This window comes from Ranitomeya imitator, chromosome 1, assembly GCF_032444005.1.
Source record: "Ranitomeya imitator isolate aRanImi1 chromosome 1, aRanImi1.pri, whole genome shotgun sequence".
NCBI classification, from domain to species: Eukaryota; Metazoa; Chordata; class Amphibia; order Anura; family Dendrobatidae; genus Ranitomeya; species Ranitomeya imitator.
In genome coordinates, this window is record NC_091282.1 from 383,476,859 (window position 1) to 383,494,533 (window position 17,675).

A 17,675-nucleotide genomic window follows, 5' to 3' on the forward strand; every position below is an offset into this window, starting at 1 on the left:
ATTTAAAGGGACACTGTCACCTGAATTTGGAGGGAACAATTTTCAGCCATAGGGGTGGGGTTTTCGGGTGTTTGATTCACCCTTTCCATACCCGCTGGCTGCATGCTGGCTGCAATATTGGATTGAAGCTCATTCTCTGTCCTCCGTAGTACATACTGTACCTGCACAATCTGCAATCTTGCCTTGCGCAGGCGTGTACTATGGAGGACAGAGAATGAGCTTCAATCCAATATTGCAGCCAGCATGCAGCCAGCGGGTAAGGAAAGGGTGAATCAAACACCCGAAAGCCCCGCCCCTATGGCTGAAAATTGTTCCCTCCAAATTCAGGTGACAGAGTCCCTTTTAAAGGGGATGTCCAGGCTTGTGATGAGTCTGCAGTCATTCTTTGTGACTGCAGACTTCTGAATTCTCACAGTGCACACTGCACGCTGTCAGGATTCTCTCATGCTGGGGATTTACATTAATGCGATCACGTGCTGACTAGACATGCGTGACCTCCGTCAATGAAAATGAACTGAGCGAGGCCGGGCACATCTAGTCAGAATGTGGTCAGAAGTCTACAAATCACATACTTGTGCTGACATGACCGTCCACCGGCAAGGGAGAATCCTAAAAGTGCAGTGCATGCGTTGTGAGAATTCAGAAGCTGCGATGTCAGGATTCAGCTCTGCAAGTTCCAGTAGTCGTCACATGGACACGTCACTCATATGCGATTTTTCAGACTTAGGGTGTGTGTCCACGTTCAGGATTGCATCAGGATTTGGTCAGTATTTTACATCAGTATTTGTAGCCAAAACCAGGAGTGGGTGATAAATACAGAAGTGGAGCATATGGTTCTATTATAGTTTTCCTCTAATTGTTCCACTCCTGGTTTTGGCTACAAATACTGATGAAAAATCCTGACCAAATCCTGATGCAATCCTGAACGTGGACACATACTCTTATGGTCCTGCGACATCGAGCTTCTCTTCTGCTTCTCTTAGTTTTTCACTGAACATTGAGAGCATTAGGGAGAGGAGCTCGTGGGTACATGACTGAGTGTGCAAATCACATATGTCCTTGGCGGAGGGGGGGCACCAAAATGAATTCTTTCCCCGGGTGCCAGAAACCCTAGATACACCTCTGCTGGTATGCTACTGCGAGCGGTGATTACCGGGTGCGGTGGAGGGAGGTCTGTGCACAGGCAGTGAGGCAGGGACTGAGGGTGTGCACAGAGAGGATGGAGACCCGGAGACTGCCCGTCCCAGTCTACGCCGTAGCCTAGAGCCCTCATTATCATAGGAATATGGCAGTTAATAAATTGCTTTTCTGAAGCTTTATAGTGTAGTTTTAGGTCAGGGAGGGTTGGATAGGGATGAGCTAGCAAGGTGCAGGGACAGGTAATGATGGCTACTTGCGAACATGTGCGGCAATTGCGGTTTTGCACTTACGATGATACATAAAACACTGCTAGTAGTGTTTTTTCTCATTGCTGCAAGTACCGCATTTGCCGGATGGCGGCAAAACCGCAAGAGCCGCACATGTCTGTAAGTCCCATAGGGAATGAATGAGGCCGAACGCAGTGTTGCCCTAAGTGATCCATTACGCGGCAGATGCGGAAAAACTGTCGGATCTGCTGCAAAAGGCGACTTTCACATCAGCGATTTTTGCCAAAGTCACTGCCGATAGTGTCATACTCACCAAAGGGGGAGGCAGCACTAAAAGTGCCTAGGGCAGCAGAAACTCTAAATACGGCCCTGATGACACTACATACGTTTGTTCTGCAAATGACAAATATCGTTCACATTTTAAGAACCTTTCCTTTTGGTTATAGAGAAACAATATTTGTCGGTGACAGTATGACTGTCAATCCTCTGAAATTTCACAAAAAAAACCTTTAATGGTTTTACACCCAAGTAAGCTATGCTATGTAGCTAGTATATGCCATAGTCACAGAGCTGTGGTGGTCTAACCTTTGGAGCTTCTTTCTCTGTGCATCCTATGCCTTTTTTTCAATGGGCTCCTATTGTGGACAGATGCCAAGGCATTCATCCAGACTGTGGCCACTGCAAGACTTAAGCCTCATTAACTTATATGCCCAACAAAAACATTGTTTGTACTCTTAGCCTATGCCATGGGTTTGCCTAACCATATTTTTCTGCTGCCATTTTACAAAACGTGTAGCAAAGACACACAGGCTCCTTTTGTAAGAACACTAACTAGGCTGCTCAACACAATTTAGAGCTTTCCAATTTGAGATAAAACCCTTTCCCCCACTCCAGTTTATTTATTCTAAAACAAATTGTGCTTTACTCACCCTCTCTGGGTCCAGCACCGAGTCAGCACTGCTGCTCCAAGTGTCTATTATTGTCTGCAGCGCTGACATCACATCAATAGTGCTGCAGAGAACAAGTGAGCTCAGAGGTCTTGACGTTAATTCTGCAACACTAGCAGACTCTGTTAGATCCTGGTCAATTGCCTAGAGCCCCCACTCTCCTAGGCCAGTCTCACACGTCCAGATAATTCCGGTACCGGAATTATCAGTGTCCGCGTGCTTACCTTGAACATCAGTGTGGCACACGTGCGGCAGCCGTGTGCCGACTGGGTACCATACGGAGCGTGCAGGAGACAGCGCTAGAGATAAGCGCTGTCCCCTGCATCTGGTGCTGAAGCCGCCATTCATATCTTCTCTCCAGCAGCGTTCGCTAGAGAGAAGATATGAAAAAAAAATTTTTTTTGTGTGTTTAAAATAAAGATCCCTGTCCCCTCCCCCCTCCCACCCCCTGTGCGCCCGCCCGCTGTTACTAAAATACTCAACCGGCTCCCTCGAAGCGTCCTCTCCGCGCCGCACCTTCTCCAGTATGAGCGGTCACGTGGTGCCGCCCATTACAGTCATGAATATGCGGCTCCACCCCTATGGGAGGTGGAGCCGCATATTCATGACTGTAATCGGCGGCCCCACGTGACCACTCATACAGGAGAAGCTGGCGCTGAGAGGAAGCTGCGAGGGAGCCGGGTGAGTATTTTATTAACAGGGGGCGGGCGCACAGGGGGTGGGAGGGGGTTGGGGACAGGGAACTTTATTTTAAACACGAAAAAAAAAGAAAAAGGATTTTTCATATCTTCTCTCTAGCGAACGCTGCTGGAGAGAAGATATGAATGGCAGCTTCAGCACCACGCTGGGGGGACAGCGCTTACTGTGGCGCTGTCTCCTGCACTGCACACGGACAGCGTCCGTGTGCGGTACGTGTTTTACACGGACCCATTGACTTTAATGGGTCCGTGTAATCTGTGCGCTCCCACGAACACTGACATGTCTCCGTGTTTTGCACACGGACACACGGTCCGTGAAAACACGCTGACATGTGCAGAGACACATTGATTTCAATGTGTCTACATGAGTCAGTGTCTCTGGTACGTGAAGAAACTGTCACCTCACGTACCGGAGCCACTGACGTGTGAAACCGGCCTTAGGGGACACAAGCATTTCTGTTCTGGAGGTAAAACTGCTTAAAGGGAACCTGCCACCCCCTAGGGCCTATTAAGGTAAAAGAGCCACTTTCAGCAGCTCTAAGGCTGCATTCTGTGAAGGTGGCTCTTATGTTTTTGCTCCCTAATAATGCTGAAATAATTACTTTTATAAATTTTGTGCCATACTTCTATTGAGTCAGGGAGGTATGATTTCTCCCTGACTCCGCTACCTTGCAGCCGTTCATCATCCCACCGGGTGCTGCCTCCTGTCTGTCTTGTGCCGTCACCAGCGCTCTGCAATTATTTCTCATGCATGCACCGTGCGCGCTGCCCTGGAACTTACAACAAGTGATGTAAGTAGATCGCACCTGCGCACAGCGCCAGATTCCCAGCCCCACAGTGTGAATACATCATAACACACTGTGAGACGGGATCTGGGGCCTCCGCTGTGCGCAAGCGCAATCTACTTACATCACTTGATGTAAGTTCCAGGGCAGCGCACAAGGTGCATGCCTGAGAAATAATTGCAGCACGCAGGCGCCAGTGACGGCACAAGACAGAGGAGGCGGTGCCCGGTGGGATGATGGACAGTGAGGCGCTTGAGTCAGGGAGAAATCATACCTCCATGACTCAATAGAGGTGTGGCGCGAAATTTATAAAAATGATTATTTCAGCGTTCCTAGGGATACTAGGCATAAGGGCCACCTTCACAGAATGCAGCCTTAGCACTGCTGAAGGTGGCTCTTTTACCTTACTAGGCCCTGCGGGGGTGACAGGTTCCCTTTAAAGACCTTTGGTAACATCACGATCATCTTACCATAATGTCACCAAAGGTCCATTAACTGCAGGAGACTAGGGGATCTGAAGAGGAGACAGGCTGGTATGCACTATATGTGCAGTGCATCTATATTTACTAGTGATGAGCGAATGTACTCGTTACTTGAAATTTCCCGAGCACGCCCGGGAGTCCTCCGAGGATTTTTTAGAGCTCGGAGATTTAGTTTTTTTCACCGCAGCTGAATGATTTACAGCTACTAGCCTGCTTGATTACATGTGGGGATTCCCTAGCAACCAGGCAACCCCCACATTTACTTAGCCTGGCTAAAAGCTGTAAATCATTCAGCTGAGGAAAACTAAATCTCCAAGCACTAAAAAATACTTGGAGGACACCCGAGCATGCTCGAGAAATCTCAAGTAACGAGTATATTCGCTCATCACTAATATTTACATGTGTATGTGGCTGTGCAGTGTGTGTCTAATACACGTGTATGTGCAGTGTGTGTGAGGACTAGTGATGAGCGAATTTGATCGAGTCCCTGCTTATTTGGCAAGCTACACAACAACAAAACAGGCTCTCCATACCTATGTTGGGACTGTGACACAGTCGCGACATATGCAGCTGCGGCGCCAATCAGCCGGCGCGCTCCATGTATCTGGGTTCCCTCTGCAGCTCATTTGGTAAGCGCTATAGCTTGCCGAATAAGCAGGGACCCAATCAAATTCGCTCATCTCTAGTGATGACATGACTAGATTTGAATAAAAGTAGATTTTTTTGTTCAAGAATAAATGTGGATTGTTGTTTGTGGAAAAAAAAATAAGACATTCCCCGAAAATAAGACCTAACCCATCTTTTAGAGCCCCCCAAAAATATAAGACCCAGTCTTATTATCTGTTAAACATGGTAGAATTCACTTGAGAACGGTGTTCCCTATAAAACTTCAAATACAGCTTCCAAATATATGGATATGACTCTCCTTAGATGTTGCTAATACCATTTTAGCACAATATCTACTCTAAAAGGAATTTGCCCAATATTCTACTTTTCAAAGACCATTCGCACAGCTGTGACACCACTAGGTTAAACCTTGCAGTAAAATATCCACATATTATTGGCATGCCTCCACCACTATATACAGTGTAGCACATTCAGCTTTTGTTTGACCAATGAATTTAAAAACCTTATATGGAAGAAATCCATGGATAAGAAAAATAGTTGACAATTAATAAGGAGAAACGTACACCATCACCTGGCTGCTATGGATAAGAAAAACATTAAAGAATAGATGTTAATTCATAAACCTCGCCACTAAGTTTCCATTGGTATTTACCCTTATTGGTTGCCAAACAACTAAATCATTGTGAAGTGACATCCACAAATTACTGGGCGCAACGTAAGAGGGGAGATCCCAAACAACATTTAGCATGGCCCCGGAATACTAATTAAACAGGGGTGGCATTAATACAGTTAAAGCACACAAGTTTCTGAAGTGGCAGAGAATGCCAACTAATGTAAGAGCTTATGATGAAGCAATGCTATTGTGGTTTCATGCCAGAGAAAAACGAACAATTATAAATCGGGATAATAGACACCAGGTCACCATATTAAGTGAAATAATTTTTTAGAAAGTAACTTTTGAGAGCTATTTTTTTATGTCATCATAGCATGCCATCCAGACCATAGGAAGTCAAGAGTGGCATTGATAGCCAAAACAACAGAAAATGCAGACAGCATTGTCTTCAAAGTAAATATCCTTCTTACTTTTAATAAAACAATATAAAGTGACACAATATAAAACACAAAATACTATTTGCACATACAAACAACATATAAAGCTGCGTGCTGGTACCAATGCTAAATCTGTATTCATCAATGCAAAAACAAAGAACATTGAAACAAGCAACATCAAATATGTGCATCTCCCCTTGCTATGGGGACACCATGTATTTGAAGGATTACACTCCTATTTTACCTTGAGACATATGTTGCACAACTCCACCCTCTTGAAGCAAAACTTGAAAGCTTTCCAACATAGGACCACACACAAGACTCTACAGGTTGCATTGTGCATGATTTCTTGCTAGAGGCCTTCCCAGCAAAGCAACTAGTTAATTTCATATTAAATACCCACTTTCATATGGATGGCGACACATGTTAAAACAAATACTAACTAGGAGGTTCAGGAAAGCTGAAAAATGTGCAAGACCAAAAACCATTAGATGCAACATACCGTACTTAAAAAGAAAACATTAAATACACGGCGCACCATATGTACTGCCGCAACACAACATGACAAAATGGTAACAAGTAACACGTAAGAAAGGCTTTCTTACCTTCAACCCAAAGCTCCTCCACATTAGTCTCTAGATTCGCTGCTCGTAATCCTACCGCAAAAGCACCAAATATCAAGAGGCCCACAACCAAAAATTTTCCGCAGTTTTTTTGTATGTAGCAACCAAGTTTAAATAACAGTCTTTGAAACATCGCTCTGAGCCATAGAGGCGCTTTCCTGCCCGTGGCCTTCCCCTATGGAATATAAAAAAAAAAAAACAATAAATGTAATTTAATGTCAGACAAAGCTTCCGAGGTGACATTGGTCATGAAATACATATTTTTTTAGTCTATCCAAGGAAATAGGAGCCTAGGAGCCGTACTGTAGAATCATGTCGTCTAATGGCCATTGACCATGATGCATGTGTTATGACTGTCCCCTACATAAAGGGATATTTATTAACTGTAATCAGAGGCAACTATCATGGCATAGCCTGGGTAAAGGTAGTTTCTGATTGGTTATTTGTCACTTTCATATCATGTTGACACAAGTCACTTCAACTGGTGTAGATCACAGCAGGTCATCTTTTGCTACTGAAAAGGAAGGAAGGCCTTCAGTGGCGGAAACAGTGATTGTTGTATTCTCACTACACTGGCACCATCATCTCATGGCTGACAGGTATAGCCACCCAGGTGGTGACCGGCACGATGTCTCACTGGGTATTGCCATATAGACAGCATGTTTAGTAAAGCAACTGATTGACCAATTCTACTTTTTTTTGGCAGCAATATAGTATACCCTGATATATGTATATAGATCTATTGTGGTGGCAGCAGTGTCCATTTAGTACCAGGGGTGCAACTGCTTTCTGGAAACAGATTTTTATATCCAACCCGCTACCCATCATCACTGGCTGTTTGTGGTACTATCAATCTATGTATTTGGTTAGAAAAGCTTTTCTTGCTACTGGATTTCATTTAAAGAGGATTTGTCACGAGGTTTCACAATACAAATTGCAACCATCATTATATAGAGCCCTTAGACCTGGTCACAGTTACCCACACAATTCATGTCATATTGAAAGTATAATCTTCACATTAAGATTTGCATTTTATGAAAAATCACATCTTAATAACAGCCACGAAAACTTTCAAAAAGGATTACACAACCGTTCTTACATAGATTTTCAAAGAAAGTACATGGTTAAGCAAGCACACAGTAATGACACCAGGTTTCTAATGATGTATGCAGCAGTAATCTGGGGACAAATTCTGCAGAAAACAAGAACAGCATCTACAGGAAGACAGTGGAAGTCCTGGAAAGCATGTTTCCACATTAGCAGCAGCACTATCTACTGACTATACACGTGGTTACAATGTACACATGGGCTAGTAGTAATGTCCACAGCAGATTGGCCCTATGGAGCTCACAACAACATTAGTGAACGGAAGAGGGCAGCCACATGGTCTATCCTTGTGAGGAGTAAAAAGGGGGACTGCTCCCTGTGGCAGACACATAAACAGGATGTATATACAGGCGGGTATATACAACCTGTCTGCAGAGAGGAGGTCCCTCCTCACCTCCTATACATAACATTGCTATACAGGCGGCACACATGCACACTGCTCAGTCCTACTCTCCAGGGCAGGATTTATGAATGGCGCTGGAGCACCGCTACATTGGACCCAGTGCAAGATCCTACAGCTCTAGTACTTAGTGCACGATCCTTACAGCTCTAGTACCCACTGCACGATCCCTACAGCTCTAGTACCCACTGCACGATCCCTACAGCTCTAGTACCCACTGCACGATCCCTACAGCTCTAGTACCCACTGCACGATCCCTACAGCTCTAGTACCCACTGCACGATCCCTACAGCTCTAGTACCCACTGCACGATCCCTACAGCTCTAGTACCCACTGCACGATCCCTACAGCTCTAGTACCCACTGCACGATCCCTACAGCTCTAGTACCCACTGCACGAGCCCTACAGCTCTAGTACCCACTGCACGAGCCCTACAGCTCTAGTACCCACTGCACGAGCCCTACAGCTCTAGTACCCACTGCACGAGCCCTACAGCTCTTGCACCCACTGCACGAGCCCTACAGCTCTAGTACCCACTGCACGATCTCTACAGATCTAGTACCCACTGCACGACCCCTACAGCTCTAGTACCCACTGCACAATCCTTACAGGTCTTGTATCTAGAGCGCATCCACTGCACGATCCCTACAGCTCTAGTACCCACTGCATGATCCCTAGTACTTAGTGCACAATATAGTACTTAGTGCACGATCCTTACAGGTCTTGTATCTAGAGCACATCCACTGCACAATCCCTACAGCTCTAGTACCAACTGCACGATCCCTACAGCTGTAGTTCCCATTCCACAATCCCTACAGCTCTAGTACCCACTGCACGATCCCTACAGCTCTAGCACCCACTGCACGATCCCTACAGCTCTAGCACCCACTGCACGATCCCTACAGCTGTAGTTCACAATCCCTACAGCTCTAGTACCCACTGCACGATGCCTACAGCTCTAACACCCACTGCACGATCCCTACAGCTCTAGTATCTAGAGCACATCCACTGCACGATCCCTACAGCTCTAGTACCCACTGCACGATTTCTACAGCTCTAGTACCCACTGCACAATCCCTACAGATCTAGTACCCACTGTACGATCCCTACAGCTCTAGTACCTACTGCACGATCCCTACAGATCTTGTACCCACTGCACGATCTGTACAGCTCCATTACATACTGCACAATCCCTACAGCTCTGCTACACAGGGCATGATCCCTACCACTCTAGCACTCACTGCACGATCACTACAGCTCTTACATACTGCACGATCCCTACAGCTCTCACATAGTGCACGATCCGACCAGCTCTAGTATCCACTGCACAATCCCTACAGCTCTCGTATCTAGAGTACATCAATTGCACAATCCCTACAGCTGTTACAGTGCACGATCCCCACAGCTCTATTACATAGTGCATGATCCCTACAGCTCTTGTAGCTAGAGCACATCCACTGCACGATCCCTGCAGCTCTAGTACCCACTGCACGATCCCTACAGCTCTAGTACCCACTGCACGATCCCTACAGATCTAGTACCCACTGCACGACCCCTACAGCTCTAGTACCCACTGCACGATCCTTACAGGTCTTGTATCTAGAGCGCATCCACTGCACGATCCCTACAGCTCTGGTACTCACTGCACGATCCCTACAGCTCTAGTACCCACTGGATAATCCCTACTACTTAGTGCACAATATAGTACTTAGTGCACGATCCTTACAGCTCTTGTATCTAGAGCACATCCACTGCACAATCCCTACAGGTCTAGTACCAACTGCACGATCCCTACATCTGTAGTTCCCATTCCACAATCCCTACAGCTCTAGTACCTACTCCACAATCCCTACAGCTCTAGTACCTACTGCACGATCCCTACAGCTCTAGCACCCACTGCACGATCCCTACAGCTCTAGCACCCACTGCATGATCCCTACAGCTGTAGTTCACAATCCCTACAGCTCTAGTACCCACTGCACGATCCCTACAGATCTAGTACCTACTGCACGATCCCTACAGATCTTGTACCCACTGCACGATCTGTACAGCTCCATTACATACTGCACAATCCCTACAGCTCTGCTACACAGGGCATGATCCCTACCACTCTAGCACTCACTGCACGATCACTACAGCTCTTACATACTGCACGATCCGACAAGCTCTAGTATCCACTGCACAATCCCTACAGCTCTTGTATCTAGAGTACATCAATTGCACAATCCCTACAGCTGTTACAGTGCACGATCCCCACAGCTCTATTACATAGTGCATGATCCCTACAGCTCTTGTAGCTAGAGCACATCCCCTACAGCTCTATTACACAGTGCACGATCCCTACAGCTCTTGTATCTAGAGCACCTCGATGGCACGATCCCTACAGCTCTATTACACAGTGCACGATCCCTACAGCTCCAGTACCCAGTGCAGCCTCCTGCGACATTCTGACCTGCTGTAACACTACTATTTACTCCCTCTCATTAACCCCCTAGGAACCAGAGCACACTTCACCTCTGAGATCTGCTGGAGGGCGAACGTCGCATCACAGTAGCTCGGCCGCTGCAGATAGTCCCGGTCCGGCGGCCCCGTAGTCCTGTGATGTGGGTCTCTGTTGCGCCCCCTCCTCCTGGCTACCCTCGGCCGGGCAGCTGGCTCCCCACTGCCCTGTGGCTCAGTAGCATAGGCAGCCAGGGCCATGTTGTGGCCGGATTGTGGCCGCAGCTTTTGCGACTTGTGCACTCCGCTTTGCCCCTTAGGTTTAGCTGGGTGGTGATGGGAAGGCTTCTTGTTCGTTGGCTGGCACAGCGCGAGTCTTCATGCTTCTCCCGGCGAGCTGGTGGAGGAGGGCGGCGAGTCACACTTTGCGCCTTCCATCCCCACATTTCGCGATCCGGAGGTCTGAGCCGCTTCCCACATTCAGAGTGTTTGTTTCTGTGGAAGGTGGAGAGTAGAGGGAGTAGGGGCGCTCCTGCACTCGCTCACAGACAGACCCCAGCCAGCCCGAGGAGCATGGAAGCAGCTAATCCCACACTGGGCACGCTGGAGAGTAGCTTCCCTGGGTAGCAGCAGATCCGTGACTGGGGCCCTGCTGGGAGACTGGCTCAGCTGCCTGTGCCTCCACTCTTTCTCCCTGGCTCTCTCCTTGCTTCAATAGATGAGATGTAGCAGAAGGGGGGAGGGAGAGGAAAGCTCGCTCTCTCCATTTGGAGAAAGAGAAAAGGAGGGGAGAATGTGGAGAGAGCCGCCCCCGGGGCCGTCAGATGGCTGGCAATTCGCTCATACCATTGGCTGAAGCGCAGCAAAAAAATACTCAACAAACATGACTATTATTAGCTGCTTAGCAACAGCTCACCAAAGTAGAGGGACCACCCAGGCAGCCAGGACTTGTGTGTGTATCTCCCAGCTTCAGGGGGAGTCTTAAAGAGCACCAACCCTTCCTCGCATGCAAGCCGACAGGAACCAGCTTCCCCCTCTGTCCTCGGCTCTCCGGCTTCACTCGGTGATAGCTGCTTTCCTCCTTCTCCACTTAGTACTTTTTCTGCCTTCTCTTCCCAGGCTTTACACTATTCTCAGCTTTCCTTCTTCACTGTTCTGTTTTCGATCTTCAAGATTTGTCCTATTTTCTGCCTTCTCTTCTGCTCCAGTCTCTATGTCGGTCTGCTTGCTTATTTCTTGATCTCCAGTTTCTGGACTTCTCTGCTTTCCCCTTCTTCATCAGTCCCTAATTTTCCTCTTAGTCTTCTGTTTTTCCATTCCTGTGCTTACCCTTACCCATGTTTCCTTCCTCTGTCTTTTCCCTTCCTTTTTCTCTTCTTCAGTCCCCTTTTATCTGCTTTCTTCTAGCTCCTGTCTCTATGCTTGCCTCTAGTTCCTCTCATATTTTCTCTAACTTTTGCTTTCCCTTTTGTTCTTTATTCTGTATACTTATGATCTCCGTCTGCAGTCTCTTCATCTTTTTCTGCTCTGCTTTCCGTTGTCTGGAGTCTCTCCAGTAATCTTTGATTTCGCATCATTCTGTTTTCCCTTTCTCTAGTCTCTGATTTTCCTCTGTCTCTTCACTTTTCTCTTTTCCTTTTATCCAGTCTTTATAGTAATCTGTGCTTTACCTCTTCTCTGTTCGCTTTAGTTTTAGCTGTCTCTGGAATCTTCACTTTCTCTCTGTGTCTTCCAGTCTCTGAAGTAGTCTCTGCTTTCCTTCTCTGTTTTCTTCATTTTTCTCTGCTTTCGCTCTTTCCCAAAAGTCTATGATTTCCCTTTGTCTTCTCCTAGTTGTCTCTCTGTTCACCCTTCTCTGTCCTCTTCACTTTTCTTTGCTTTCCCGGTCTCCATCCAGTCTCTTCTCTTTTCTCTATATGCCTCTTCTTGTCTGCTCAGTAGCCTCTGTTCTCCTGTCTCTTCACATTGCTTTTTCATGTTCTTTAGTTACTCTGGTCCCTTCTTTTCCTGATTAGTGTATAAGCCCTTTGTTTTCCAGTTTCTATCCTTTCACATATCTTTCACTTCTGTCTCTGCCCTTATTTCTGCCTTCCCCTCTTCTTAAATCCATAGATACTTTTCTTTCCTTTCCCTCATTGTCTCCAGTATCTACATTTTCCTCAACTTTCTCTTCTCAACTCAGAGCAGCCTTATAGGTCATAGTTCTAAAAAACAGGCCTGGCCAAAGAAAGACTTTTGTGTCAAAGTTACTTTACACGTTCCCATCTAGTGGGAACTCTTCAGAGATCCTTTAAAGAGGCGCCTTGGCCCCAAGCTGAAACAAATACTGGGAGGTCCAGCTTGAATTCCCAGGCTTGCACAAATAATGACACAGTGCTTGTGGGAGAAGTACTGGGAAGTGCCAGATTTTTTCTTTCTTTTCTTCTAACATTCCATTTGCAGGAAAATAAAAAGGCACCCCTTCCAAACCAGCCTACAGTGATAGCTATCATCCTACCAGCTTGATATATTTTTATATAAGCAAATATGCAGTAAATGTAACCCCTTATTACCCCCATATAATTCATCGCTGTGACTTTCGTCCCACAGCATGCTATGGGTTAACGACCCACCACACGTTATGCTCTAGAATTCCAATGGAACACATGATAGAGATTTGTGGCAAGGATGTATGCTACAGCAACCATATCCCCCTGTAATATATTATGTATGTATTTTGGTACTGATTCATTGTGCGTGTAGAAATGATGTTTTAACTGTTGCTATTCCAAATAGTTCATATATATTTTATTATTAGAATTTCTTGATAGAATTCTGGTACTTTACATAATAAAGTAAATAGAGGCTTTTTTCTCTAAGCTATCATCTATAATTTTCTGTTAACCTACATAAGGTTTTAACTATGCATCAAAAAGTTACCCGCACAAGTTCACTTGGGCCTCTTGTAGACACAGCTGGCTGCCTCAGAAAAGAATTATTACCTGTCTTTAGTGACACTTTGCTGCAAAATGATGTCACATGAAATCTGAGTAAATGGGAATAAGCTATACTAAATATATTATGTGCTGACATTTTGAACTGAGGTGAACAATGTCTTAGCCTCCTCTTTAAAAGTCTAGTAAAGTAAATCTTTGTCTTATGCAATCTTTATATCAAAAGCACATAACCCTTATAGAAATCTATGCTCTCTGTATCCAGAATATGGCACCCATAGCCTGCTTTGGAGTCATACATTGCCTCAGAGGCACACAAAGTGGTTTTCTTTTTGTATGATTCTGGGAGAAAAAATATGTTGGCATGCTTCAACAAATGCCATGCCAGAGATATTCTCCTCTAAAAACATTGCTTCTTGAGTAAAATGCCCCCGTGGTGTCCACAGGTTTATGATCAGGACCAGATGGGATGTACGCGCCAAAGTACCGAGCCTGTACTCATGACGATTCCGTGTGCTTGGACCCTTAAAGTGAATGTTTGCCTTTTGTAAAGCCTTATAAGATTCAAACTGAAATTCCATAGGACGTTTATGCAAAGAGTGTTTAGGGTATGTTCACACAAAGGTTTTTTTTTACGTGGGTGGATTCTGAAGTGGACCTGCTTCAAAATGCACATAAACAAAAAAGCTTCAAATACTCTTTGCCCTGATTGAACAAGCACTTTTTGTCAATCTTTTTGGTATAAAACGGCTTGAAATGTCTTAAAATGTGTGCGCAACTCATAGCTGCAAAATAATTTCTGTCTTTGGCATTTTTACCTGGCCAGTAGTGATGAGTGAACGTGCTCGTATAAGGTGTTATCCAAGCATGCTCGTTCGTGTGCTATCGTCTTTGGCTTGCTCAAGAAATATGGTCGAGTCCCTGCGGCTGCATGTCCCGCGACTGTTCAACAGTCGCAACACATGCGGGGATTGCCTAATAAACAGGCAATCCCCACGTGTGTTGTGGCTGTCAGACAGCTGCGAGACATGCAGGAACGGGGACAAACATATTATTCGAGCAGACTCGGTTAGCAAATGAGCATGCTCGGATAACACTTTGTCCGAGCACGTTCGCTCATCACTACTGGCCAGCTCTGAAAAGGATTGGTAAAGGGAGTGGAGCTTATGCGGAAGGGGAGCTGGTGAGCTTAGGCTACTTTCACACTAGCGTCGTACGCCGCACGTCGCAATGCGTCATTTTGGTGAAAAAACGCATCCTGCAAAGTTGGCTGCAGGATGCGTTTTTTCCCCATAGACGACTAACATTAGCGACGTATTGCGACGCATTGCCACACGTCGCAACCGTCGTGCGACGGTTGCGTCATGTTGTGGCGGACCGTCGGAACAAAAAAAGTTCCATGTAACTTTTTTTGTGCGTCGTGTCTGCGATTTCCGACATACGCGGCCGGAACTCCGCCCCCTCCTCCCCGCAACTCACAATGGGGCAGCGGATGCGTTGTAATAATGCATCCGCTGCCCCAGTTGTGCTGCGTTGTCACAGGATGCGTTGGTACGTCGGCCTGACGCACTGCGACGGGTCGACGCCGATGCTAGTGTGAAAGTAGCCTTATCCAGCAAATTCATCAAAATTCATGCCACAAAAGTAACATAAATTGCAACAGCAAAGCACTCCAATCATTTGACATGCAAAACTCCAGTCTTGATGAATTGGGGCCTATCAATACTCTTTTATGTGTATATTTTAAGGGTATGTGCACATGTTGCGGATTCTCTGCGTATCCGCAGCGTTTTTTACAGTGCAGAAATGCTGCAGATCCGCAATTGATTTACAGTACAATGTAACAATGTAAATCAATGAGAAAAAAATGCTGTGCAGACTTTGCGGAAAATCCGCTGCGGAAACGCTGCGGTTTAAAAGAAGTAGCATGTCACTTCTTTTTTGTGAATCTGCAGCGTTTTTGTACCCATTCCATTATAGAAAACCGCAGGGGTAAAAAACGCAGCAAATCTGCAAGAAAACCACAGCAAAAATGCACAAAAAACGCTGCGGAACCGCACAAAAAACGCGACAAATCCGCAGGTGCGTTTTCTTCCAGGAGAGGCAGAATCTGCACCAGAAATTCCTAAGCCTAATCCGCAACGTGTGCACATAGCCTAAAGCTTTAAAATCCATGTAAAAAGAAACCTGTGAAGTTACCCTTAGGATAGGTACACACAACAGTTTTCTCTACATCCAAGAAAAGCGGTCCAATTATGCCAATCAGATTCTGATCAGAGTTTGATCAGAGTGGGATCCGATATTCTCAGATGTGGAGAGAAAAAAAAGAGCGGTTTATCCAACCTGCTCCATCTACTCAGTCCATGAGAATCAAACCGTACTCGGATGTCATTCGAATGAGGTCTGATGTATTCTCAGGGCCCATAGACTTGCATGGACAATTTTGATCGGACACTCAGATCAAAATTGGATGTGCAAAGCCTCATAGAATAACATGTTACCAGTGCTATCCATGAAAAGGAAGAACAGCACTCGTCTGTTTTAAACGGTTGTGTGCACGAGCCCTAAAAGTGATTTTTGATATGGATATTGGAGTGGAATACTTAAATAACAAATTATGGGTTATTGCCATGTCAATCTTTCATGGCTAAGTTAGGAATAAGGCTCGGTCCACACTATGTCTGTACTCACTGTCAGCCATATACACTACAGGAAATGTGTGTCCGACAGTGTGCATTGTCAAGATGGATGCCAAGACATCCCTCCACCATTGTAAACAAATGTATACCACATAGCATACGTTTCTCTGCAGTAGTCTTCTGTATAGAAAAGCACACTCTGCTGTCCTTTACTGTACAGGTAAACAGTATCCAGTAGCATACTGGCCAGACAGAGGCTGAAAGAACAGACTTTTAGCCTTCGTCTGGTGAATAGATGCCTGTGGCGTCATTACAGTATACGTCAAGAAAAGCTCATGATGTATACTGTGGGATAGGCGTACGGACAGAATATGCGCCACCTAGCCTAACTCCATCTGGGCGCTAGCCATAGAAACAGCCAAGAGTTACACTTTTTTCCCATAACATCCATAGAAATGAATGGGAGTGAAAGAAACAGTAGCACAGTGACGAGCCACTCTGGATATTTCCATAGTCCCATCTCCACAGGTTGGCAACTGGATGAGCTATTTCCGTTTCAGCCATGAAAGGCAGAAAATGGAAATAACTCCAAAGGGATGGAAGTTCACAGAGGACAGAAATGCTGCCATTTGCAAAAGCACATCCACATGTTGCGGAAATTGATATGTGCAAAGGATTTTGAAATCGGCAGCATGTCAAGTTCTATGATGGATTTTTCACCTTTCCGTGTAGCAGGGTTGAATTCTGAGGTAAATCTGAATCAAAATCCACATGAAAGTAAGGCCATATGTATTTAGTCAGTATTTTACCTCAGTATTTGTAAGCCAAAACCAGGAGTGGAATAATCAGAGGAAAAGTATAATAGAAGCATATGTACCACTTCTGTATTATCACCCACTCCTGGTTTTGGCTTATAAATACTGAGGTAAAATACTGACCAAATACTGAACGTGTGAACGTAGTCTAACATGCAGATTTTGATGTGGATTTCCAACCTACCCTAAGGCCACGTTCAGTATTTGGTCAGTATTTTACATCAGTATCTGTAAGTCAAAACCAGGAGTGGAACAATCAGTGGAAAAGTATAATAGAAGCACGTCACCACTTCTGTATTTATCACCCTCTTCTGGTTTTGGGTTATAAATACTGAGGTAAAATACTGACCAAATACTGAACGTGTGAACGTAGTCTAACATGCAGATTTTGATGTGGATTTCCAACCTACCCCAAGGCCACGTTCAGTATTTGGTCAGTATTTTACCTCAGTATCTGTAAGTCAAAACCAGGAGTGGGTGATATATACAGAAGTGGTGACATGTTTCTATGATACTTTTCCTCTGATTGTCCCACTCCTGGTTTTAGCTTACAGATATTGAGGTAAACTACTGACCAAATACTGATGGTGTGAACGTGGCCTTACTACAACTCACGTCCAAGGGAGGTCCAGGTATCATGGCGCTTTCATTTTGTTGTAAAATATTACAACTACTCAAACTTTGATGCTAAGAAGACCTGGAATACCCTACAGCAGTATAATCCTGAATGTTGAGCTGAAAACACCAAACATTGCTAAATATA

General features: G+C 45.4%; 1 protein-coding gene across 2 annotated transcripts in view; it reads right to left on the minus strand.

The window, feature by feature from the left end:
- The window catches only part of PTCH1 (patched 1), a 142,814-nt gene that overhangs the window by 115,850 nt on the left and 9,289 nt on the right, over positions 1–17,675 (minus strand). The window contains exons 1-2 of one of the 2 annotated variants that reach the window (XM_069762023.1): positions 10,601–11,239; positions 6,562–6,754 (exon numbers count right to left, since the gene is read on the minus strand). In XM_069762023.1, coding sequence (XP_069618124.1) covers positions 6,562–6,754; positions 10,601–10,786 — 379 coding nt within the window. In that variant the 5' untranslated portion in view covers positions 10,787–11,239. Of the gene's footprint in view, positions 1–6,561; positions 6,755–10,600; positions 11,240–17,675 lie in introns of those variants that run through there. The other variant, XM_069762024.1, reaches the window with a different exon arrangement.